We start from the raw sequence: 23946 nt of genomic DNA on the forward strand, positions 1-23946 counted from the left end.
ACATCCAAGTAACACTGCCAGAGCTTGATAATACCAGGGCGTCTGCCACTCCCTACCAAGTTATGACTTCATGGAACAGAGGCAAACCATTTCCAAGGCGGGATAGTCTAGAAAGGAATGTATTTCTTAAGTCATGTTTTGCCAAGGAATTTTTGCTTCAATACTCAACAAATATATTCCAATCTCATCCAGTCTTGGTTAGGTATACCATGCAAGACCTGAACACCTCAGAATAAAGCCAAGGCTATGCATTTCTGAGCTTTTCCCATTGAAGTGGCTTAGATTGCAGGTGGATACGATCTATTATTTGAAAACAGGAGGTTTTCTATTTAAAAGCATAGTTATTCCAACTAGGACAGGAACACATTTGCAGAAGTAGAAGTCTGAATTGCTGATTTGAGAATTTTGTTATTAGCAGTCTGTTTTCAGCAGTGATACACCACTTAATCACTCACATGCAGATAGTTACCCAAGCCAGATTACATTCTCATTCTAATACAATACCTGTATTTTGATGGCAGATGGTTCCTGGCTTTGGAGGTATGCTTTTCTCTCCTGAAAATTCTTCCTGACTAAGTATCCCCTTGCTCGGGCTTGCAGCTGAACAATCAGATTTTCATTAGCAAGCCAAAGCTGCTCCCGATTGTAATCTGCTGTGACTTGCCCAACAATGCTCTGTTAAGGGATCACAGAAAAAGGTCATTTAAAAGGAGCTAATAAGAAAACACTAAACTAAACAACAACAACAAAACTTAAGGACAAAACCATTCTGGAATCTGTCCTGTATTCTCTCCATCTGTATTATGTTCATCATATCTGAACCCCTACAACTTACCCCTAAGCTTTAGTCAGTATGAAGAGCTATTTTGCTACCACTGAATTTTATGAGGGGTATGAACTCCTTTCAAGCTGGAGTTAACCAGCTGGACATGCTATTTTGAGAAAGTTATTTTTATTTTATTTCATTTTTTTAAACCTTAGGATTCAGAGTTCTGCTTTCCTACTTTCAAGTTTTTTTTGAAGTCATATCTAGAAATACCTACCAAATCAGGGAGCTCTGTATATAGAAACACACAAGTAGTGTTGCAGTCAGAATTTCTGAAGGACCTATTGTGGTGATTTGAGCTATCTGTGCAGCAGAGTAAACCAGTATCCTATATGAGCTACATCAGAATACAAAAAATGCACAAAAGCTTGTGTGATCCAGTAATTTAAGTTGTATTTCATGGTATTGCAAAATCTCCACAGCAAGGGGGTTTAAGTTTCACACATCTTATTGTACTTGGAGATACAGGAATGCTGAAGACAAAAAAATTTGAAAGTATACAAAAAGCAGTCAGACTTTCCTCCGTAAGTGTCCACTAGTGGCTATTAAAAATGTTGCTGTAACCTTCAATTAGGGAGCCCCAAAATCATTAGGATATATAAAACAGGAGGCTGTGCCATCACTATTGTCTCAGACTTTAGATGTTGATATTTTAAGAAGCAGATACGGAACCAAAATGATCTTCAGTCTCACCCAGAACAGCCTCTTCCTTTGACATTACCATGTTTTGCTATCTATCCCTCAAGTTCTTATGCTTTATGTTTGCAGTCAAAGCAAATATTTTAGCCATCTACCTGGATTTCTTCACCAGTTAACCAAGAAGTTTTTGGTACTACTCCTCCAGGGGCAGCACAGGTACCTTCCTCGGTTTCCACATTGTAGTAGTAATCATACATATTTTTCATTACAAGTTTAATCCATGGACCTTCTGTAGAATCTGAAAGCAATACATGCTGTCATTTGCACACATTTGTGTCCTTTTACACTGATAACTTACAGCTCTCCTCATTCACTCCCCATCTCTACATCTGCTATGGAGCAATTTTATACAAAAAGGCACCACATATTTTGGCCCATTTTGCAGTAAGAATATTTTCAAAATATCTTATTCTGCTGGGCAGTATCATTCTCCTAGAACGAAACTGCTGTGATGTTTGTACAAATCCATAGTCAGCTTCTCAAAAATACATGTCAACTTGGTGCTTGCTGCTGAAACAGTGTATGCCACATCTTCCATCATCACTCACTATTGGAACAGCCTATTTAAGAAAATATTTTTGCTATCTTCTGCCCAGATGCTGGGCCTAATTAACACTTAGCTCCCACCAGAGATTTCCTATGTCCATATCGTTGCCTTGTTTAGTGCTTCAGTAAACAATACTGCATCCTGAAAGGCAGGAAAAAATTCATTTCCTCATGGACAAAAAAAAAACAAAGTAAAGCTGCTAAGGTCAGTTGTGTAAAATGCCCTCTCCAAACTTGTGTTGCTGATATCTGCTGCTCAGGCAAACCACAGGGTCCGTAAATGGGTCATGGGCACTCTCGCAGAGCCTGACCTTTGACAGTAGTCCATAAGGCTGAAGTGTGCAGTCTAACCCTTTCCTTTGTCTGCTGACAGGAAAAAAAAGTCGGAGAGTAATGTGGTTTTCTGACAGGACAGATTAGCCTATTGACAGTCAGAGAAGATGCCCTGAATTCTCTCTGAGGCTACTTTGATCTTAGCTAGACTCTGGAACTAACTAGACATTCCTCAGCATGCAGTGGGCCCTGGATGATGCACAGAACAGTTCACCATCATGTAAAATGCAGTTGGGCAACTACAACGCATTTCTCAATATATTCCAAAAATTAACAACCACATCCCTCACTTTACAGTGATTTTAGGTAAGCCTTTTGTGCTAGTTTTCCAGTTGCCTCAGTGACAGGGAAATGTGAAACTTTTCTGTTCAGGATGGCTTTTACCATCTTTAGTTTTCAGCTTCTTGGCTTCAGAGAGGTTCTTGAAGTAAGTTTCGGCACATTCTGAAACAATCCGTAATCCAAACTTGGACTGTAGTATCATCGGGATTGATTGTGAGTCACCCTTCTCCAAGCTCTTGTTAATCAATGATATTCCACTGGCCACTAGGGAAAAACAACGATGGAGAAAATTAAGTGTTGTACTCTACATACCCACAATGCTAACCACTAGCAACTTTGATAATTGACTTCTGGGATGGTTGCACACAGCAATCCAGTGCTTCACCTTTTTGTAGCCTCCTCTGTGCTCTTAAGGAAGAGTATTTCAGAGAACAGCTGGCTTGTTAGAAAGCGTGCCCTCCACCCAGGCACGGATGTAGTCACAGCATGACTGAGCGCTCTGAGGGCAGAGCTGCTCCCCATCAGGTGGGACACCAGATAACAGCAGGGGCAAGTAGCTAAGGATGGCAGGTTTTCTCACTTAGCCTGCCCAACAGGTAGGCCCATAAAGCAGCAGATCGCTCAGGAGCCTGATAGAGATGCAGCGGGTCATTGTGTTACAAGCCATAACATTGTGTTACAAACTGTAAACCTTAACATTCAGTTTTACTGTGCAAAATCAGAATAAATTCCATTTGTCTTGAGCAAAGTTTTGCAACACTGTGCCAACACCCTAGTCAGGATCCTGAAGTAACCCTTCCCCATCATCATCCCCTTAAATTTGAAGCTTGTCTAAAGCTGATGAGGCAACACCCTTGAGTTTGCCAGCAATGCAGAGTTTGCTTTCAGGGCACATAAAAGCAATGCTGTGAGACATGGTCAAACTTCCAAGTTACATGAAGTTACCCATGCTCCAGATCAGGGCTTCCTAAATGTCCTTTTCTTTGTGCAGGTCTCATGGTCAGCAGAGGGGCTGATAACACCACCCCTGACAACATGTAGCAGCACACCAAACTTCAAAGTGCCTTACACAATAAAGTTATATGCACCACTGCTTAGAAACCACTACTCTGATCTTAAATTTTGTTCCTTAACATCTAAATTCAAGATGCATGCACCAAGGAACAAGTGAAAAGACACACACAGCTAGAATATCTGTATTATATCCTTGCTTAAGTGAATCCAGGTAACTTTGCTTGCTACAGCTGCTTTTCAGACTACAGCACCAAGCACTTTTCCTTGTGTGTATCTGGATCAATACAAGAAAGGTCCCTCTCTATGTTCATTGCTTGACCTACACATATTTTTCCACCCACAGCTGCCACAAAAGGTGCTCAGTGTCAGTAGTGAGACCTGGCCTAAATACAGGAGGCAACGTGTGGGACTGAGCTAGCAGAACATTTCAGCAAAAGACAGTTTTCCTTTGTGGTTAGCTTGATTAAAGCAGAATGGGTACAATCACATTCGTCTGGGCAGAAACAGATCCATCTCCACATAACTTGGCAGCCAGCTGAGAAACTACGTGAACATGTAACACGACATCACCATCGTCTGAACCTCCACCAGATCATATCCTGCCATGTTTCTGTGCTTCAGAAGAAACAGCCCTGTCCCAAGCACACACTCCCCACAAGGGTAGGCATGACTTTTACAGCATCTCTGATATCTCAGTACCCAGGCATACAGCCTCAGCAGGGAGGAAGCAGGAACGATTGGGAAGCAGCACATTACCAGGAGTGTTACATGCTGCTGGCCCAGGTGGCTCAGTCCTAATCAAGCACATCCCATCACCTCCTCAGCTCTGGTCACCAGTATTTAAATATTTTTCTCTCTCCTTTTTGTCCTCTAGTTAGGGGTGCTGGAAGCTATTGCTACACAGACAAAAGAACACACAACCTAGCTTACAGTTATTTCTGTAGATCCCTCGCTGCCTGGCTTTTTGCTCATCTTTTAACTAATCGTGTTTTTCTTATAAAATAAACACAAGAAAAAATAGTGGGGAAAAACACCAATTCAATAGAAATTGTTTGTACTGGTGTACTAACACTTCATTCTGCTGCTGTTGCTCTAAAGAAGGGCCATGTGGCCTTGTGAAATTATGAGATGTGAAATTTAGCTATCCTTGACTGCAGGAGAGGGGCAGGCTCTCAGTGCATGGACCTGCTCTTGCAGCAATCAGGATCTCTGCAGCAGATAAGCACTGTAAAGGGCTCTTCCACATCTATCCTCCCTCCAAGAAGCTAAGATACACAAAGAGGCAGCTGTCCACTGTGATAAGCTTGAACTCTCAGCAGGGCCAAAGATCATCTCTTTTCTATAACACAGCTCTCAAGAGGCAGATCCTGCTTTCACAGCCCCTTCCTATGCAAAGATGAAGGTCTGCACTGCTATCTCTTCCTGAAGGGTGCCATGGTATACAGCTACTGTTCTGCCAATCTTGTTTTGATCTCTTCTTGGACAAGGAGTACAGGGGTTGAACTGATTCAAGACACAAAGTAAGATAAGCCAAATTCCACAGCAAACACCACAAAGAATCAGGAAGCACACGAGTCTTTACTGAACACGTCTTCCTAAAGGAAGGTACAAGATAGAGTCCTTTACTGACAGGGCAGGCATTTTATAAAGGCCTTATCAAGTTTTAATATTGCAGTATTTAATACTTCCGCAAAGCATTAAAATGACTTGGAAAATGATCAAGATGGTTCCAGTATAGCTGTCAGTACCTTCTCTTACTTGACTGCTATTGCCATTGCTGCAGCTATCTCAAAATATACGTTTTGTCCTAACTGAAACAGAACCATCTTATGTTGCCTTTACTTTTGTACACAAGCTTTGTGGTAGGGAGGGGATTGTCTGCCTTTCAAAAATAGCTTCTCTGAGATAGATCAAAATGCAAGTTAATTTCCAAGTTGGGAATGAGTTGAGTTTTCTAAGTTTAGGCTATGTGAACACAACATGTTAGCTTCCTGAAACAGGATGCATTCATTATAGCAAGTACCAGGTTCTGTGCTGTGGGGAAGTTTTAAATCTCAGTTTTTAGCTCCAAAATCTTAGAGCACTTCTGAAGAATGTGCTGTGCTGACACTGCTCCATTTCAACCCAGAGGGCAGAGTACAGGAGATTAGTAGTTATTTCCACTAGGGACTTGTTAAAATAGTTGAAAACTATGAAAAGCTGCGCATTTGCTACAAAAATGGTGGCATTGATTATGTGAAGAAGATTTTACTGAAACAACTACTAGGTAAAGCAATAGCTTATCTTTTTCAACATTATATGGTACTAGTATATGCATAATGCTGAACTAATTTCTGTATGCAATTTATGTGATATATATGTAAAGTTCTTATAGCAGTAGACACAAACAAACATTTTCAAGTCACTCTTCAGCTTTCGTTCACATCTGTTTATAAGCTACGCATTTCCGTCTCTTCTCTGAGCTCAGATGTTTCCTCAGGCTTTCTCATGCCTCTGGGTGGCATTGAAATGAACCTTATTTTGTGGAAAAAAACAGGTATCAGCACCTCCGAGTACAACAGCTCAGTTTGGACAACATATGTGCATCTAACCCTGCCTCAGAAAACACAAGCCAGATGCTTTTCTTAGATGTGTGACCAATGAAAATCCTTCATGTGTTTTCAGTATATCTGACTGATTGAATTAGGACTGCAAATCAACTCTAAAACAGTAACATTAAATTCACTAGTTCTGTAGCAGGGGTAGAAGATTTAGTTTCGTAATAGCTGGCTGTTTTTTTTTTTCTTCCATCCACAACTTACAAAGCACTAACTGCTGACATGGCATGCCTATAAGTAAACAAATGACAGCACTACTTTAATGAAGGCTGAGTGCAGCACTGCAGGAGCACATCAAGTTCAGTAGTTGTATTCCACAACCTATCAAGATGCAAAAGAAAGTTCCAGACTAAGAAGAACAAGAGGAATACAGATGCAGCTTAATGCTTACAGATTTCAGCTTCTTTTATATTGTTATTGGCATCAGTGATTCCCTTTTGTATTTCATCCAGCCATAGCACTGCTGATTCATCCTGGGTTTCCTGTAAAAAGGACAGAGAAAAGCCTTATGAAAACTGAATTATAAAAGTGTCTGAACATACAGATAGAGCTCATACGCAGACTTCCCATGCAAAGCCCTCGGGCATTAAAAAATAATTTTACCACTTGAAGTGAGCAATAAAACAAGTTCATATTCCATTTAGTGACTAGAATAAATTCTTGCTCAATAAAAGTTCTCCAAGCTTTCACATGTAAAAGACTCCGTCTTGCTAAAGGTGAGTAAGATTTTGAGCAGAGCTGGAATTGTTTTAATTTCCATAACGCATAAGCAATTTAATTAAATAAATCAATTAAATAAAGCATTACATATATCCAAATGTTAGTAGCCAGCACTACGAGCACAAAGGAGAATGCAAGAAGCTGATATTCATCCCAAATCCCTTATATGGGAAGGCTGTACACATGAGTAAAGGTTACATAAGAAAATAGAAGCAAAAGATGACATAAAAAGACAACTCAGGTTTAATAATGATGACTTAGCTCAGGTGGCAAATATTTCAGGAGTTAAGTGGCAGAGCAGGTCTCACTCTCTACAGGCTGACCATGCTTGATGACTTTGTACCCAAGTTAAAATAGAGGGTGCTTGGTACAAAATAATCCTTTTAATTCTCCTAGTTTCAGCCTATGACTACAATGGACAGGACCGCCGTCCAGAAGCATGGAGGCATTAATCAGCTTAAACAGCCACAGACACAAGTTTACACCAAGAATTGTAGGCACAAAGGAGGCACGGACAGGCCCCAGTGGAGCTCTGGGTTGCACCAGGTTCTTTCTAAAGAGGAAAGAAGCATGTCATATCTATAATAGGTGAGAGAAACAGCAATGCATTGGTTTAATGAAGATACACGAGTATATACACAAATACTTCAAAAATAAAAGCCAGAAAGGGTCTCAAGGTCAAACATCTTGTGGGGACAGAGAAACAACTTCACAATGGATGCCACTGTCACAGGGACCAACTCTTGGCCAAAAATCCAATAAACCCATTATCTGCAGAAATTATGGGGGTAAAAAAAAGAGGGTAAAAATTGCAAAACAAAGACTCCTCTGTTTCTATTATATGTAAACAAACACGTAAGCAAAATATCTAAATATAATCAAGCAGTATCAGGCAATTGCATGACAGTGGACGTACACTGCAATTTAGGGTTAACAGGAGAGAGAAAGCACATACAAAACACAACTGACGATTTATAGGAAAGGATTGCGAAACTGAAAAGAATTCCTTATCTGGTGTCCAATTTCTACACACTAAATACAAAAACAGATACAATTTTTGTTCTAAAGCCAAGTCCTGCTTATGTTGAGCCTTGCCACTAGCTTGGAAGCCAGATCAGGACTCACACTAATTTTGTCTGCTGGAAGCAAGCCATTGTTTTCTGGCATTCAAGAAAAAAACAGAGGAAGAGGAAGGGATCAACAAAAACAGCAAATGAAAATGGGGTAAAGGTTCCAGAGTGTGTGATGGGCGGGAATTGCCTGGACAGAGCAGGCAGCTGGGGTGGGATGCCATCACAGGAGCACAGGCTGCTCGTGCTGGGTAGGTAGGGAGAGGCTGAGGCAGTACACACATGCCTTAAAGACAACCGTGTATCTGTGTGGCTTGCTTTCACCTCTGCATTTGCTAAACCAAGATCACTACTCTCTTCCCCACACCTGGCCTCTCCCCAAGAAGGGTACAGAGTTCAGCAATACAGAATTTCAGTCTGTGGATGAGACCTCTGAGCATTTATGTAAACACAGCCTTCGGTTTTCCCAGAAAATACTCCCAGATACTTGTACGTACGAATTCCAGCAGAACGTCCTCTCCCACCATCAGGGTTGTGGTAAATTAAGAGTTAAATTGCTGCTGTAAAGCAATTTAATCTCTGTGTTGGGCAGAGGCTGAAACTGAGTCATGTGTGCATATTTGGATACGTCACACCCTCTTGCTAGTAGACAAAGAACAAACTAGATCCTCACCATAAATCTCATGCCTACAGGATGCTTCTGGACAACCGATCAATTACTCTTTAGGCTCTTACAGATGGAAGAATATCCTCTCAAAAACACCCCTTGAGACGAACTAGAACAGCATTACCTTTTTTTTTTTTCTATATTTATATATATCCGGATTTAGCATACTACGATGAAGATACTGGTTTTCACTGGACTTCTCTCCCTTACCTCAAGTCTTTTTACTACAGGTGAGTCCTCCTTTCTGCATATACTCTGTTTTAATTGATATTTGCTTTTGAGGTTTTGGTGCTTTACTGGCTTAAATGGATAGTACACATCATGACATTATCACACTCCAGAAAAACTTTAGGCAGACTTTTACTATTTCCTTTCAGTGACACCTTGGATTACCTTTCGCTTTCCTCAGTCACTTAAGAGGATTTATTTAAGCGATCTTTCTGTTCTTACTAAAAACACATCTTCTAATGTTTCTATAGTGATACAATACTCAAACCTGTAGAGTCACGTTCTTTCTGCTTTAAAGTGTTCAACAAGATTACAGCTTCAGACTGTGTTATTAGAAGGAAAATCTCAGATAATTATTGACAAACATGACTTAAGGATGTGATCAAAGAGTAAGCCCAATTTTTTTCCTTACTAAAATTAGACCTGTTTTCAAACTAAGCTTTTTAAAAAGTTTTTGTTGTTGTTGCTTTTTTTGATATGCAATAATATACGCAAACATTTTAAAGAGTGACTTTTTTTTTTGGATTAACCATCCAGAAAATTACTGAAATGGATGCAGGCTACTGAATATCATTTCAAAATTTTCTACCATAAATCTACCGGTTACAAAAAATTAAGCATGGTTAAAGCTGTTTTCCATGTTCTGTTCCAGTCTGGAATGGTAAAAGAAAAACTCACAGGTTTTCATCCAAATTTCAGTTCACTTCTGAATTCCAGATTCAAGATGTGTGCCTGATGCTTTGTGTGAAGTCTTTTGGCATTAAGCACAACCAACCAAGAAATTTTTTGAATGACAAAATTCATTAAACTTTTGCAGAACAAACGGCAGCTATTTTACAAATTACTTTGAGACCATGTGTTGAACACATTCATACTTCATCTATAAATATTAATGTCTTTAAAAAGTTAGCTACTAAGCACTGAGGAACAAGCATCAGAAAGGTAACCAGCATCAGTGGCTTTGCTCACATATCAGTTATATTTACTGATGGAGACTATTCCTGCTGCATGAAAAATTTTACTCATACCAATAAGTTTGATCTAATATCAGCCCAAACATTTACATTCAGTTTTCAGGAGTAACTGCATTTCTTTCATGTATCAGAAGAAAAAAAAATGGTCTGGTTTGCTTTAGTCAGAAGCTGAAAAATACAAAAGAGTAACTTAATTTGGTATGTGAGATGATTTTTTTCTCATAATTTGAAGTTTTCAGCCCATGTTAAGCAAGGCAGTTCTTTTTGCATTTTTGCAGTCACACATTTCATCCACTAAGTGACAAGGATAGCACTGCTGTTTGCTTTGGAAATTTTGATCAAGCCTGCACCAAGGCTTGATCAGCTTTTATCATAAATTACCAACATTGTTGCTACGTGACAAAAAACCTTTGCAGGTGACAAACATTACACAAATGTGACATTTTGCTAAAGATTGAAAACACCTAATATTCAGAAAAGCCAGTTTAACATTAAATTTACACTAAATTTTAAAGAATGGGGTTGAAATTACAAATAAAGCAAAGATTATTCTTGAGCACAGTTGAGATGAAAACTTGAGATGAAAGCAACAAAGAACACTACCAAACCTTCTAAACAGAGATCACTTTTCACAAGAAAAGGCTTGCCTTTCTCCTTACCTGAAGGTGAATTGTATTCATAATCCAGTAGTTTGCCTATTTTAACAATATTAACTTTAAGCTTTAGAATCTTCACTGAATGGCTCCACGATTAAAACCGTATCTCTTATCAAGACTTTCCGTGGAATTTCAGCAAGAGACTATGATTACATCCCCCCTCATGCTATAGAAGGGGAAACAAAGACCATCCACATCAAAGAAAACAAAAGCTCTCCAAAAAAGTCCAATGACTCCACTTTAACAGAAGTGAACAACACCACATTAGAGTACCTGACAAGTTCTCTGAGCACCAAGCTGATACCCACTGTCTACCTCAGTGCTGTTTTATTGGGTGTACCATCTAATGCCATCATTTTGTGGATGCTCATCTTCAGGATCCGGTCTGTGTGCACTGCCATCCTCTACACAAACTTGGCTATTTCGGATCTGCTCTTCTGCATCATGCTCCCATTCAAAATAGCATATCACATCAATGGGAACAACTGGATTTTTGGAGAAATGATGTGCCGAACCACAACTGTGGTGTTTTATGGCAACATGTACTGCTCTATTCTGCTGCTCACGTGCATCAGCATCAGCCGCTATGTGGCCATCGTTCACCCTTTCACCTACAAGAGCCTGCCGAAACGTACTTACGCCACCACGGTTTGTGCTACTGTGTGGACCATCGTCTTCTTGTATATGCTCCCACTTTGCATAATGCAGCAGAGCTATTATGTGAAACAACTGGGAATTTACACCTGCCATGATGTGCACAATGCCTGTGAAACTATATCTTCCTTCCAGTTTTACTACTATGTTTCTTTAGCTATCTTTGGATTTTTAATACCTCTTGCAATCATAATTTTCTGCTATGTCTCAATCATACGAACACTCAAAACACATGAATGGTTCTGGTATGTTAAAGTCAGTCTTTTGATTCTTACCATCTTCACTATTTGCTTTGTACCAAGCAATATTATTCTTATTATCCATCATATCAACTATTACTATTATAACACAGATGAGTTGTATTCGTTTTATCTCATTGCTTTATGTCTTAGCAGCTTCAACAGTTGTCTTGATCCTTTCCTTTATTTTCTGATGTCCAAAATCAGAAGTCAATCCAATATTTACCTAACTATGGTTAAAATATCCAGGGAAGCATGAATTTGTTTCTGTATTGTTGGAATTATGATTTTGTATATTACTAACCCAGGTAGCAATAAACCTCACATGCAACAATTAAAACTAAAAAAAAAATCTAAGGATGTTAAACAAACCATGATCTCAGTAAAATTTACATCTTTCCAAACACCACACAAAGAAGCATCTTCAGAAATACTCTTCTCCAACTCTAATTTTATCATGTGTGTTACGACGTCTGGTGTACCAAGATTCAGGGAAGCGGCTGAGCATCTCCATTTTTTTCTGGGAAGGTCACTTTTATGGCCATGGAGAAGAAACTAGAATAACAGTCACCACAGCCTCTGAACAGAAGAGGAATCTGTATCTGAATGGCACTTTTAGGTCCATTCATGACTTCCAAAGACTTCATACAATCTCTGTGCTCACATTCACTGCAGGAACAGTGAAGTGAACAGGAGGTTTTCGTCTGGTGGGAACATGGACAAGTAAAAGCACTTTCTAGGTGTTCAGGGGCTATAGAACTTTGCAGAAGCTCCCTGTCACACAACCAAGAGCAAATCTGCACTGGATGTTAAAAATAAGGAGCTGGAATCCCATTCAGCTGGAAGAGCAATGAATCTACAGCTATAGACACGGAACCTGACACACTTCCAAGGAAGCATCTCCTCTGAGGCTGCTCAACCAGCTTTGCTCTGGAGACTTGTTCTTCCACTGTGTCAGCACCTGTACTCCTATAACCCGCAAGGACAGCTGGAAGCTAACCCTTATCAGTGTGAATCCAGGCAAGTTTTATTCTTACTTGGTAAGCAAAACAGGGAAGATATATTGTAGTACTCTGTATATTTTCACATCCTCACAGGAAATACTTAGTGTTAAAAATCCTTAAGGAAGTTGTGATTAATTGTCCACATTAATAAAGCACAGAATTAACTTGACTCTTGACAGAAACTCAAGGTCTACGTATACTGAGTATAAGTTCCTACAAACGAGCTCATTTGTTGGTGTACATGTTTGTAACAGAACCATGTAAGACAGTGATGAGAAAAAAAGTGTTTTACATCTGTCTGATAATAGTATTGTAAGAAACTTTACTCAAAAATAAAGCCATTTGCAGGGGAAACTAGAAATTGACTCCAAGAACTCTGCAGTCTGGTAAGGTTCTATCTCTTCAATTTCTCCTGGCTCCTAATTTACATTAGTTAAAATCATGCCCTTCCCTCAAAGTAACTTCAGGATAACTTTAAAATAATCCAGGTGTTACTCATTAATTGTAAACATCAAAATTTCCAATCTAACTGTAAAACCTGCATAGCTATCACTCAAAATAAAATAACAAAACTCAGGAAGCACGCAAAAGTATGCTACATCTGTTTAACATTTCAGATAGACATAACACACTTCCTAAACATAGGCTCTCTCTTCGCTGGGGCTTGAACACACTTTGTTTGAAGCAGCTGTAATAGCTGTTAGAAGCCATTGTATGAAGTTACAGGAATAAAATTCCATATTTGCATTTTCTTCTTCAAGCAAAGAACAAGTAGGTGTGATCTGAGATTAAGAGCCACAATGGGAACTGGGAGGTTTTGGTGCAGATTTTACTTACCCAAGGCCACCACAACTGGGGGAATGTGACAGTGGGATGATTAGAATAAGCCAGAAGTTCAGACCTATGTGTTTTCCCAGACACTGGGGAATATAGGAAGTTCACACACAGATCTATCTGATTGTTGTAAATCAAGTACTTCCTTATGCCACAGCTCACTCTTAAAACATCTTAAATACAATTAAACACAGATCTGCTTTATAAATAGGGCTCAGAAAAAGCATGGGGTTGAAAAAGGCTCATTACACAAACTTTTGATTTTTTGATTTTTTTTTTTTATAAGGGGAAGTTCAATCTAAATCATATCTTTTCTTAAAGAAAGGTGATGTCCATGTCATTAGTCAGCAGTTAGAATAGTAACTCAAGTTAATATATCCGAATATTTCTCTTGGGAATTTGTACAGAGTGGTATTGCTTTCTCCATAAACATGGAAATTGCTTTTTTTTTTTTTATATCATGAGCTGGGAAAAAAAAGAGAAGATGTTTTAAGTAGTTGTCAAAGTCTACAAACACACAAAAAAACAGCATACAGCAAGGGGGGAGGCTTTTCAGGATCCAGTGCTCAGTGAAACCAGAGCTTACATAGGAACCTACGTAAAAAAATTCAGATGTACAACACCAAGTTCAAAAACTGTGGCTTACAGAAATGCACAATTTCATAGCAGGTACCACAGGTGAGGTGACAAGATAGCTGGAGGGTATTTTTACAAGTCAAAGAGCAAGAAATTTCTCCAGCTGACGTTAGGAACATATCGTGTGAATTTTAGGCATCTTTTCAAACTCCAGCAAAAATGAAATGCTGTGCCATGAGTTTTAGCTAATCTTGCATTCAGTCATATCCTGCAAGTTGTAAGACTGATCTGTGTTTATGTTTCCCTGAGCTGTGATGTTAACCAGGGCACTGCTTTTGAGGAAGCAGATACCAGTATCCTGCTGAGATAGGTTGAAGCTGAAGGCACGTACATGATGGCCAGCATCTTGTTGCACGACAAGGGCAGAACAGAAATAAGCACAAGACTCCTCTATTGTAACCTCCCCCGGCACACCAGATTTAAGCAAAGGCTCCTCAAAGTACTTCTTAGCGGTTTGTTAACAATGACTCCTTCAGCATGACTGAATACTTAGTAGCAAAAACATGGATTCCTGCCTACATTATAACTACCTGCCTGACAGTCTTGTAACTAGATCCTTGCAGAAAAACATAACAGATGCAGAATAGATCTTAGTATTAATTGATTGAAAATTAATCCCTTGTGTCAGTCAGAAAAAGTTGTATTCAAAAATTATTCGGTGACAGATCGTTGTCACTGGCTTATTTACCACCCTGTTGGCACAACTAATCAAAACATCGCAGGAACAGGACATGAAGGAAAAAGAATCGACATTTCAATTCTGACAGATGCAACAGTCCAAGCTCTAACCTTGCATTTCTGTGCTTTGGCGTGGTACAGAACATCTTGATAATGCCTTGCATTTTCTATTCTCACATGTTGCAGCTTGGCTGTGGGCAGGAGTAGGGTTTGTAGAGTTTTCTCAGGATTTCCTTGGTCAATTGCTTCATTAATGTGGCCAATTGCAATAATTCCTATGAAATAAAAAGGTTATTACAAGTGCAGTTGTCAAAGAAAGACATATCTTGTCATGTTTCACATACAAATGAAGCAGTAACACAAAGCAAAGAAAAATCAAGTAACAAGAAGCAGAGGCAGCAACAGCAAGTAATTTTTTTTTTTTTTCTCAGATATTCAAGTGAGGCTATTAAGTTGTACAGGTTTCCTTTCTGCCACACTTACTCATTTCTCTGAATCTACCTTTCCATTAAAGCCAAATCAATCCTTACCAAAAAAAGGGAAAATTGACTTCCTTTACGTGCAGGTAAGGAAGACCTACATGAAGCTTAAAGAAATGCTGGACACCACATCTGTATGTGTGTCATTTTGTGTGTCAGCAACATATTTGCTGACAATGCTGAAAGACACTCAAAAATCATGTGATTTTGGACCAGATTAGTTGGAACCCTAGTTTCAACAAATACATACATACTGACCTCCAAACTACAACATCATGCTGGACCATAACCTCATTTCTTTAAATTTCACCTTAATTAGCCAAACAGATAACACTGATCTCAAGATAAATTATTTTTTTCCCCCATACACCTGTGGCATTCAGAACTTCAGCCACATCATGTGAATTATTTAATAAAACCTGTGATTCATTTCCTTCAGTTGTCAAGACTGGTTTCAACATTTGAAGTCACAACTTATTCCTACTCCCAAACAGCCTGGAAATACGCTGCTTGGGGGTACTGTCTCCCTTAAGCCATGCTACTCCAGAAAGGCACTGGTTGAGGGCTCCCCATCACCTGTGAGATACGACATCCTCACTAGTGGCTGATTATCTGCCACCACGTCTCTCCCATGCCCACCACAGCTGGCAGGTCATGGATTCATTCCCTCATAACACTTAACATTTCCAGAATAGACAATTTTTCTGGGGTGTCACCAAAGTGGGAACTGTCAGGCATGCAGATTTACTTATGGAAAGTGACGCCAACCTTCTTCCTGCCCTCTCTGCCCCAGTAAGCATTTCTAGGCAGAGGCCAGTGTCACTGAAACCAAGTGCAGCTAAGCTATCTCACCAGTAAAGACTGACTGTTAATGCAGGACAACCTGCAACTGCTCACATCCCACTCTGCCAGGCTCATGCTACAAGAGTGCACAATGCACTATGCAAGTGCACTTAACAGCCTCAAATTTTACTAGAAATATCATGCTTATCATGCTTCTATATCCAGTGGAGAGTCTCAGTCCTTTAGCAGTTTTGAAGACCAAATGACCAGGTATCACATTTAACACCACCCTTACAGGGCCATACAGTCACATTCAACTGAAAGAAATAATCTCCAAAACCATTTATATTCCAAAGAGTGAGCACAAGAAACCATTCTTTTAGATAAGAAATCTAATTATTTGGATGGAGATCACGACAGATAGTTGCACTGCATAAATTCCTACCAATTCTCTGGTGAAAAACAAGGGCTTAGAAATCATTTAACAATAATAGCTCTACACAGGATGCTGCCTTCCTCTTCCAACCCTATTCTTCAATAACACAATGGTTTACAATTTCTGCAAAATCTTTTAAGTGACACCATCCAGTGCAAATACTGAATTGCCGAGTGTTCTGAACCATGGCATTTGTAATGCTGCCAAAGGCAGGCATCCTAGGATGTCTTTCAGCCAGCCATAGTATAATCAGGAATACTTCAAACAGATTTAAAGACCAACAGGCATTCAAAATTATTTAAGTCTTCTCTCTTGATCAGAGTCTGTACAAGGCCATTCAGCACTGAATTTTTGTGTCCCAAGGAACAGACTACCATCTCTGCCAGTGATGTAGAGGAAGAATTACTTACTTTCATTTTCTTCTTGAATTTGCATATTAACCATGTCAATGCAGTTCTGGATATCATTCCAGCTTAAATAATCTTGGCCTTGAGATGAAGCCTCTGACTTAATAGACAATAGTGTATCAGCATAACTATAAGAAGATATAAAATACATAAGTGTATTTCATATACAAGGTAAACTGCCATTAAGAATTAGTCAGATGCATCATCTATCATTTAATGACTATCATTTTTTCCATTTAATGAATTTCAGACAAACTCATCTCTTGAAAGAAATTATATAGACATGCAAGCCGCCTTTTTGTCCTACACATGCATTACAGGAGGTGAAATGCTGGCCCTATATGCTAATCCAAAACATTTTTCTTGGCAGAGTAGAATGGTGATGATGATTTCAGGAAGCTGCTGTCTGTTTCCCAAATACTACCTTAGGAGGGAGATGCCAGTACTTTCAGAAACTGCTGTAATGCACTATGATTGAATGTCTTTATCAACAGTATTTGACTCCTTAAAACCTGGAAAAATTTAACCTTTCCCAGTAAACTCAGAAGGAAAAATATACCATGTAATCTGGTAGCCAAGACAGGTTCTCCTACAAAGGAGAGCATTACAGCTCTTTAAAAAGATATTTCAGATTCTTCTGCTCACAGGTGATTTCCCCATAATTCTTGTTTTTTCCCAACTCTTCATTGACAGAAAAGAGGAGAAAAACACTATGTCTTGTTATTTTACTGTCTGTCCTGAACTAGTTTATTTCCTGTCTGGTAGGAAGCCGCTAGACTTCGGATGAAGTGTTCTTCATCCTAAATTTCGCTCCTAAGAAATGTCAACAGCACCCATACCAAAGACATTGCACATCCCCACTCCCCAACACAGTGTTGGGGAAAGTGGCAACAGAGCTGGGCATATTCTTTAGTGCATGACACTAGAGATGAATTTGGGAGAAACTGCGATCTGCTTCTTGCTATAGTACGTCAAAGACCAGAGAGTCAGTCCTAGCATCAGGAAGCAGCCCCTCATGCTTAGAAGATAACCATGCATCCTGCACATAGAGGATGGTGGGCCACCGGAAGAGAAAGGACATGAGCCCCACACATCATGGTCCTCCAAGCACAAGCTCTGTAGCCTGTGCCTGTTGTTTTTAGAACGATCACAGACCTAGTTGACCTGGAAACCTTCACAGCAGTGTAAACACCTGTACAAGAAAATTAATTTTGAAATTCTGGAACCAAATATTCAACTGACCCAGTAAGTCAGACCAAATACCCGTCTTCTATTTCCAGCTGTGGCTTGAAATGAATTGCTGCCAAACCAGTACAGTAAAGAATTATTTCCTGTTCTGATTTGTCCTTCCTACATTCATCAGACTACATTATGGGCTTCCCCAAGCTGCAGGTTGCATATCAATGTTTAATAGTTGCAAAGGATTCTGTAATCCATTGATTTATCAGCTCATTTTCAAATCTTATGCAGTACTTAGTAATGAGTCCCACTATTTAAATCTTTTGGAAGATGGTAGTTCCTCGTGTAAATTTTAAACTTTATATTTCATAGTACCCAATCTTTTCTCACTCCAATTTTCCTAAGGAAATAATTGAAGTTATAAGAAGCTAGCAACTCTTATTAATAACATTCCACACAAAACTTACAATGTTGCAGAACTTTGTCGTATTTCCACTGAATTTCTGTCTTCTAGGAAAGGCATCCCTAACAAATACACGCCTTCCAGTAGAGAGCCATTGAATATCATTTCCCTCATAGAACTTTCTCTATTTCTACTGTACCCCTTTGGATATTGTGTAATCGAAGCTTCCTGCTACACTCAACCTGTGGTTGGCAGCCCAGATTTGCATAATAGCATAATAAAATTTTATTTTATTCCCTACTCCAACTAATCCTTCCGTTTCATTTGTATTGGCTGGCAGTCCTATCAGGCCACAATGTCATCAGTCAAACACTGCATTTGGATACTTTGGGGTCATCTGTATATATTTACGGTTAACGTTGCTTCTCATTCCCCCAAGCACCATGACATCAACAAGGTCAAGTGGCAGGCTGATTTTGTTCAACCCCACAGCACTCTGCCCCCCCCCCCCCCCCAGCCCCTCCCCTTCAGGTTGGAACAGATTCTTCCTGCCTCTTGACAAACAGGAAGCCTCTCTCAACTCACACACACAAATTACTTTTTTTTTTTTCCCCTATCTTGACTGCTTTCCCTCCAGCTTCAAGGAACCTAGTAAGGGCTCAGATTCACATTGTCTCACAGTCTGGTGAAGACCTTCAGTGACCAGGTCACTGCTGTCCTTTTTGTCTAGTAATACCTTCCAGCAACACTCAAATTTCCACCACCCATGACCAGGTGGTGAGAAACTGCCCTCTTCCCCACAGGCTGGAGCCTCAGGTCTCACACCCGTTGTAGATTTGCCTGATTTTTTTTTAATTTTTTATTTTTGCAGATAAGCTGAAGAGCACAGCAGCACCTCATAGCTGTGACAAGTCAGACATGTGGCAGTGCAAGCAGCTAGCAGCTCAGTGAAGGCTATAACTTAACTTTGAACATGCACGCGTGCCACAGCATTGTACTCAGCTTTTTAGCAAGCAGGACTTTGCTACATTTCAGACCTTCGCAAATCTTGGGCTGAAAAAGGGGGGTTAGGCAGTGTCTAAGGGGCCTACTTGACCTTAAGACACCCAACACATTATCTCATTCCAAAGATCCTCCATCAGTATTGCGAAGAGGTTACTGATTGACAGTCTCCAGCTACTATTGGCTTATGTTTTAGTGTCCTCAAAGTTTTTTTCAGATCTTAACATCTGCTTTCTGACAATGTCTCCCCTCCACCTTGCATATCCTTTTGCTCTCAAATATTTGAGGTTGTGAGACTGCTTACACTTACAGATACACAATTAGTTTGGTATTAGTTTGGTATTTATGTTTTCCTCTAACAACACATAACCATTATTTTACAGCCCTTTCATCTTCATAACCACAGCACAGGACAGCCTCCCCCCGCCCCCCCCCAGTGAAATGCCTACTTATCCTTCTGCAGAAGTTGCCAAGTCTCATCCAGACAACAAAAAATGAACTTTTACCGTTGCAAGTTTTCCTCTTCCAGATTATTGAAGCCAATGCATGGGTTTCTGAGGTGATTCTTTATCATTAGGATGTCCTTATTTTCCAAGGCCTGGTTTAGCAACACAACTGCTGACAACATTTCTACTGCAATAGACAGTTCATCATGTGCCAGGTAATTCTGTAGGACAATAATGTACCTCAGTCAGGAAGCTAAATAACCAGTGTAACGAATTTGAGTTACACAGTCCAGATACCATCAAGGAGATGGAACTGATTTAGAAAGCCTAAAGTGCTAAGACAAATTTCCTGGTCACAGGTATGTCGCATTAACACAGCACTGGTAGTAGAGCTTACTCTGTTTGCTACAAATCCTTCTGGCCTTTTGCCCCAGTCCCATCTCTTCTGATCATACCCTCTTACCCTAAGCAATATATGAAGGGTTAGTCCTCAGTAAGAGCATGCAACAATTAAAAAAGTCAGTCAATTTGTTGCAACACAAGAGCTCAGCCAGAGCAAAGTGTGTCAAGAAATGACTTCTGTAATTCAGTTTTGCCACTTTGATTGAAAACAATCATGCAATACATAACACCATGGTGAGAGAATTAAGTCCGATTTTACAAGACAACATGCTACGTTTGTCCTGTTTCATGGCTCGGCTACATAACATCAGAGAGCAGGTCACAAGCATTTCACTCTTACCACAGCGTTCTGTTGTTGGAGGTTGAACAGCTCAGTCTGATAGACAACAGCAGCAAATGAGTGAACAACAGGCAGCTGCGCCTCCGGTTTCATCAGTGCAACCAGTGTTTTACTAGGATCACAGTTACGAATTGCAGTATTGATATTGTCAACTGCTATAAGTTCTAGAGAACAGCAGGGAAAGAAAAGCCTATTAATTTTTACAAGCCATTTGTTTTCTGTGCCATGTAGATGACAGGTTATCCAGAGAGTATTATTTGCTGTCATTGGAGGAAAAAGTCAGGTTTTATAAGACAAACTGCTGAATGTTGCAAAACATGTCTATTCAAAAAATTGCAGCAAATAATTGACCAGAGGACTATAGTTTCTGGACTTGTAGATATTAGGGATCAACTATTGTACCTGTATTCCAAAGCGAGGATCTGACTCATTCTAGCACATGGAGAAGGACCTAATGTCTCTCCTCGTGTTTGCTTGCAGCATGTTCCTCTCAGTATGTCAGCTCAAGCACTCCAGTCCCACCTAAACCCAAATTCAACCCAAATGTTCATTTTCTTCTGTTGCATTTCTTCCCTCGCCACCTCCTCCTTTCAGCAGGTTCAGCAGGACCTAACTCAGCCAGCTAAAGCAAACCTGTCCTGCCATACCAATGACATTTTTTATCGTCTCTTTTAGGATGCCTGGTAGAAATTGATGAGTAAGTTTAGAAGTGGAATTTTCAGTGGCTAAAGTGAGCAGGGGGGAACATATGGTACAGCTTCTAAAAGTTTGTATGCTATCAGTTGTCCATTTAAGTCTGGAAGATCAGTCCTCATAAGTATTGCTGTCTAGAAATTGTCCTCTCCTCCACAGCTCAAATTTAATGTCAGACAGACCACCATAGAGAAGTACTAATGCAACCCTTCTTGGTACCAGAACAGCACCTGATTTCTGTTTTGCTGAACACACTTCAGAGATCTGAATGCCAGCAGAAAACCACTGAAAAACACTCCCATCTGAGCCACAGCAACCTGGCAACACTTCCTCTCTTAGTCAGTGACCATAATTGCACTCCTGGAGGAGCCAATTCTGAAGAAACCCAGGCTGGGACGCACCCAGGAATATGTTGCACAAGGTACAGCCTCAGTCTTGCATAAACAGGAAACAACCTTAAAGGTTAGAGAGTGTATGGCAGAGTAAAGAATGACAATTATGTAAATGTCGTTTCCATCAGCAAAATAGCCCCCCTTTCTTCCACCTTATCTCATGACTTTCCTCTTTTCCAGGGAATGCTTTTAGTCACCACTGACTGCTCAAGTATGTACAGGACTGCTTGTACAGCTGACACCATTCTTGTTTCATGTATGCAACACCACTTGGGTCTTATTATAAAAAATTAAGACTTCAAAAACCTTTTAAAGTAATCAGGCCCACCTAAATAAGCTCTTTGCTTCTCATTTCAATTGCTCTGAAGCATGGTCACATGGGGCCATGTAGTTCTTGAAGGCTCCCTTTTGGCTACTCCTGTGGTTAGAAACAGCAAAGGCTCTCAAAGCTACTGCATGCATGCTTTGTAGAGAAAAGAGCAAAGAAAAGACCTAGAGTCCACAAATAAACTAAACTAGCTCTGTAGTCAGCAACTAAACAATTGATTCCTAATTTAGGAACTGAGCATGCAACTTACAAAACACACACTAACAAGTTCACATTCCAATAACAAAAATGCTATTTTTCCTTTTTGAATCAGACATAAGAAATAAGTTGCTCTCCAAAGCACCATTACTGCTTTTCATAGATCACAATTTTCATTATTTTGTTTACCAAGGAGCACCCCTTTTAGAGGAAAGTACTGCTCACCATGCCTAACCAATCTAAAATAGGATAACATTTGAGCTAGTAACTTTGCTTCTGGCTTAGGTTGACCTCACTGTACCAACTTTAAGTTACATTACAAAAGCAGTCAGCCTGGATTCAAAGCATTGGAAATAGAGAAAACAGCCACTAAGCCATGCTCAGATATAGCATGAAATGACAGCGGCTTAACAAAGCTGAACCTCTTAGCAAAGAAGTTTCCAGTCAAAAGAAGCGATGCATGCACTGCAAATTTAGATCCCCTTTAACTATATTTTTTGAAACTACAGATTAAATTTAGATATGTGCATCTAAAAATAAGAATAATTTTTCTCTGGAATGTGATTGCAAAATATTCTTCCATTTGATTGTTCTAATTTAATGCTACAATGATGTTCATCTCTCCTACTGTGCAAGTCACCAAGCTACGCACTCTGTTCAGTTTGTGACAATGCATTTACCAGTAGCTTAAGTCATTCATAGGTGTTAGGTAAAAAGAATACATCCACTGTAACACAGATTGTTGACTTGGCAATTGTGACATTGAGATGGACAGTTACAAAATAAAATGAATGCACATGGTTTCAGAGTGAGAAACCTAGTCTGTATGCAAGGAATTGGGGATTCGATTAATCATCTTAACATAATTAAACAGTGATGCTAAAAAAATGAGTATTAAAACAGTTACTCACTAAGCTTGTGAGCCTCAGCTTCCGCATTGGCAACACTAACTTCTTTCTGTATTTCACTTTTGTCGAGCATAATTGGACCCCCTGCTATCTATCATCAGAAAAAAAAAGATTTGATTATGCTTGCAAGTTTGATGCGAGATAAGGGATAAAAACCCTTGATGGGACACTAGAATTTGATTGCAGTATTGCCTGGGCATCAAATACAATGTCACAGTAAACACAGCATTAATCTTTCCCTGTGATTTTTATCTTACTCAGAATGTGGGATTTTCTCCCTGAAACTCAATTCCACCAAAATTCTTTCATAGACATTAATGGTTCAATATTATCTTTTGTTGTACTCAAGTTACAAATGAGTTGTACTCATTTTCAAAACAGACATTATTAGGGGTTGCATGACGTATCCCAAATTTTACTCTGATATCTTAGTAATTACTTAAAAGTGAGTCATGCTCTTCAGAGAAGATGCAACTACTTTGGTATTGATTAGTACATTAGTTATTCTAAAATCTTGATAAAGTTATTTCTTAAGTGATACTGAAGGTAGAGTAGGGTAATTTCTCTCTGGATTAAGTCAGCTAAAAAAAAAAAAAAGAAATCAAACTGATGCATAGTACCCATTCCATTCAATTACCTGCATTTTCTGTGCTTTAGAATCACACAATTGCAATAGGTACCATGAGGAATTTTGTGGCAGAACTTCAAGTAGGCTTAGAGCAGGACGGTTCAAACCTGCCATCAGTGCCACTTCATCTTGCCAGTCAATAGCCTCATTCACTTGGACTAAAGCTATGTGAACTGAAATGAAAACAATGCTTATAAACAGCACATATGTTTTTGAAAAAAAATAAATAAAAATCAAGTCTGTCAGCATCTCACTTTTTGTGAAA

The 23946-nt window shown here is 39.5% G+C and overlaps 2 protein-coding genes across 3 annotated transcripts in view; one reads left to right on the plus strand and one right to left on the minus strand.

The window, feature by feature from the left end:
• Nucleotides 1-23946, minus strand: part of IQGAP2 (IQ motif containing GTPase activating protein 2) — a 128083-nt gene that overhangs the window by 25172 nt on the left and 78965 nt on the right. The window contains exons 10-19 of the mRNA XM_035553493.2: nucleotides 23691-23854; nucleotides 23057-23144; nucleotides 20535-20698; nucleotides 19853-20013; nucleotides 16766-16890; nucleotides 14769-14932; nucleotides 6689-6779; nucleotides 2789-2950; nucleotides 1621-1763; nucleotides 505-675 (exon numbers count right to left, since the gene is read on the minus strand). Coding sequence (XP_035409386.1) covers nucleotides 505-675; nucleotides 1621-1763; nucleotides 2789-2950; nucleotides 6689-6779; nucleotides 14769-14932; nucleotides 16766-16890; nucleotides 19853-20013; nucleotides 20535-20698; nucleotides 23057-23144; nucleotides 23691-23854 — 1433 coding nt within the window. The remainder of the gene's footprint in view (nucleotides 1-504; nucleotides 676-1620; nucleotides 1764-2788; nucleotides 2951-6688; nucleotides 6780-14768; nucleotides 14933-16765; nucleotides 16891-19852; nucleotides 20014-20534; nucleotides 20699-23056; nucleotides 23145-23690; nucleotides 23855-23946) is intronic.
• Nucleotides 8334-12859, plus strand: F2RL2 (coagulation factor II thrombin receptor like 2). Of its 2 annotated transcripts, none has more exons than XM_035553490.2 (2): nucleotides 8334-8984; nucleotides 10677-12859. In XM_035553490.2, exons 1-2 carry the CDS (start codon nucleotides 8927-8929, stop codon nucleotides 11762-11764), a joined length of 1146 nt encoding a protein of 381 aa, XP_035409383.1. In that variant the 5' UTR covers nucleotides 8334-8926; the 3' UTR covers nucleotides 11765-12859. The 2 variants fall into 2 exon arrangements, with proteins under 2 accessions (XP_035409383.1, XP_035409384.1); XM_035553491.2 differs by having other exon boundaries at nucleotides 8397-8984; nucleotides 10683-12859.

The sequence above is a fragment of the Cygnus atratus genome, chromosome Z (assembly GCF_013377495.2).
Source record: "Cygnus atratus isolate AKBS03 ecotype Queensland, Australia chromosome Z, CAtr_DNAZoo_HiC_assembly, whole genome shotgun sequence".
Taxonomy (NCBI): Eukaryota; Metazoa; Chordata; class Aves; order Anseriformes; family Anatidae; genus Cygnus; species Cygnus atratus.

Coding starts and splice junctions, on each gene's coding strand:
- F2RL2 (XM_035553490.2), top strand. CDS start 8,927: ATGAAGATACTGGTTTTCACTGGACTTCTCTCCCTTACCTCAAGTCTT. Junction 8,985..10,676: donor CTCAAGTCTTTTTACTACAG/GTGAGTCCTCCT, acceptor ATTAACTTTAAG/CTTTAGAATCTTCACTGAAT.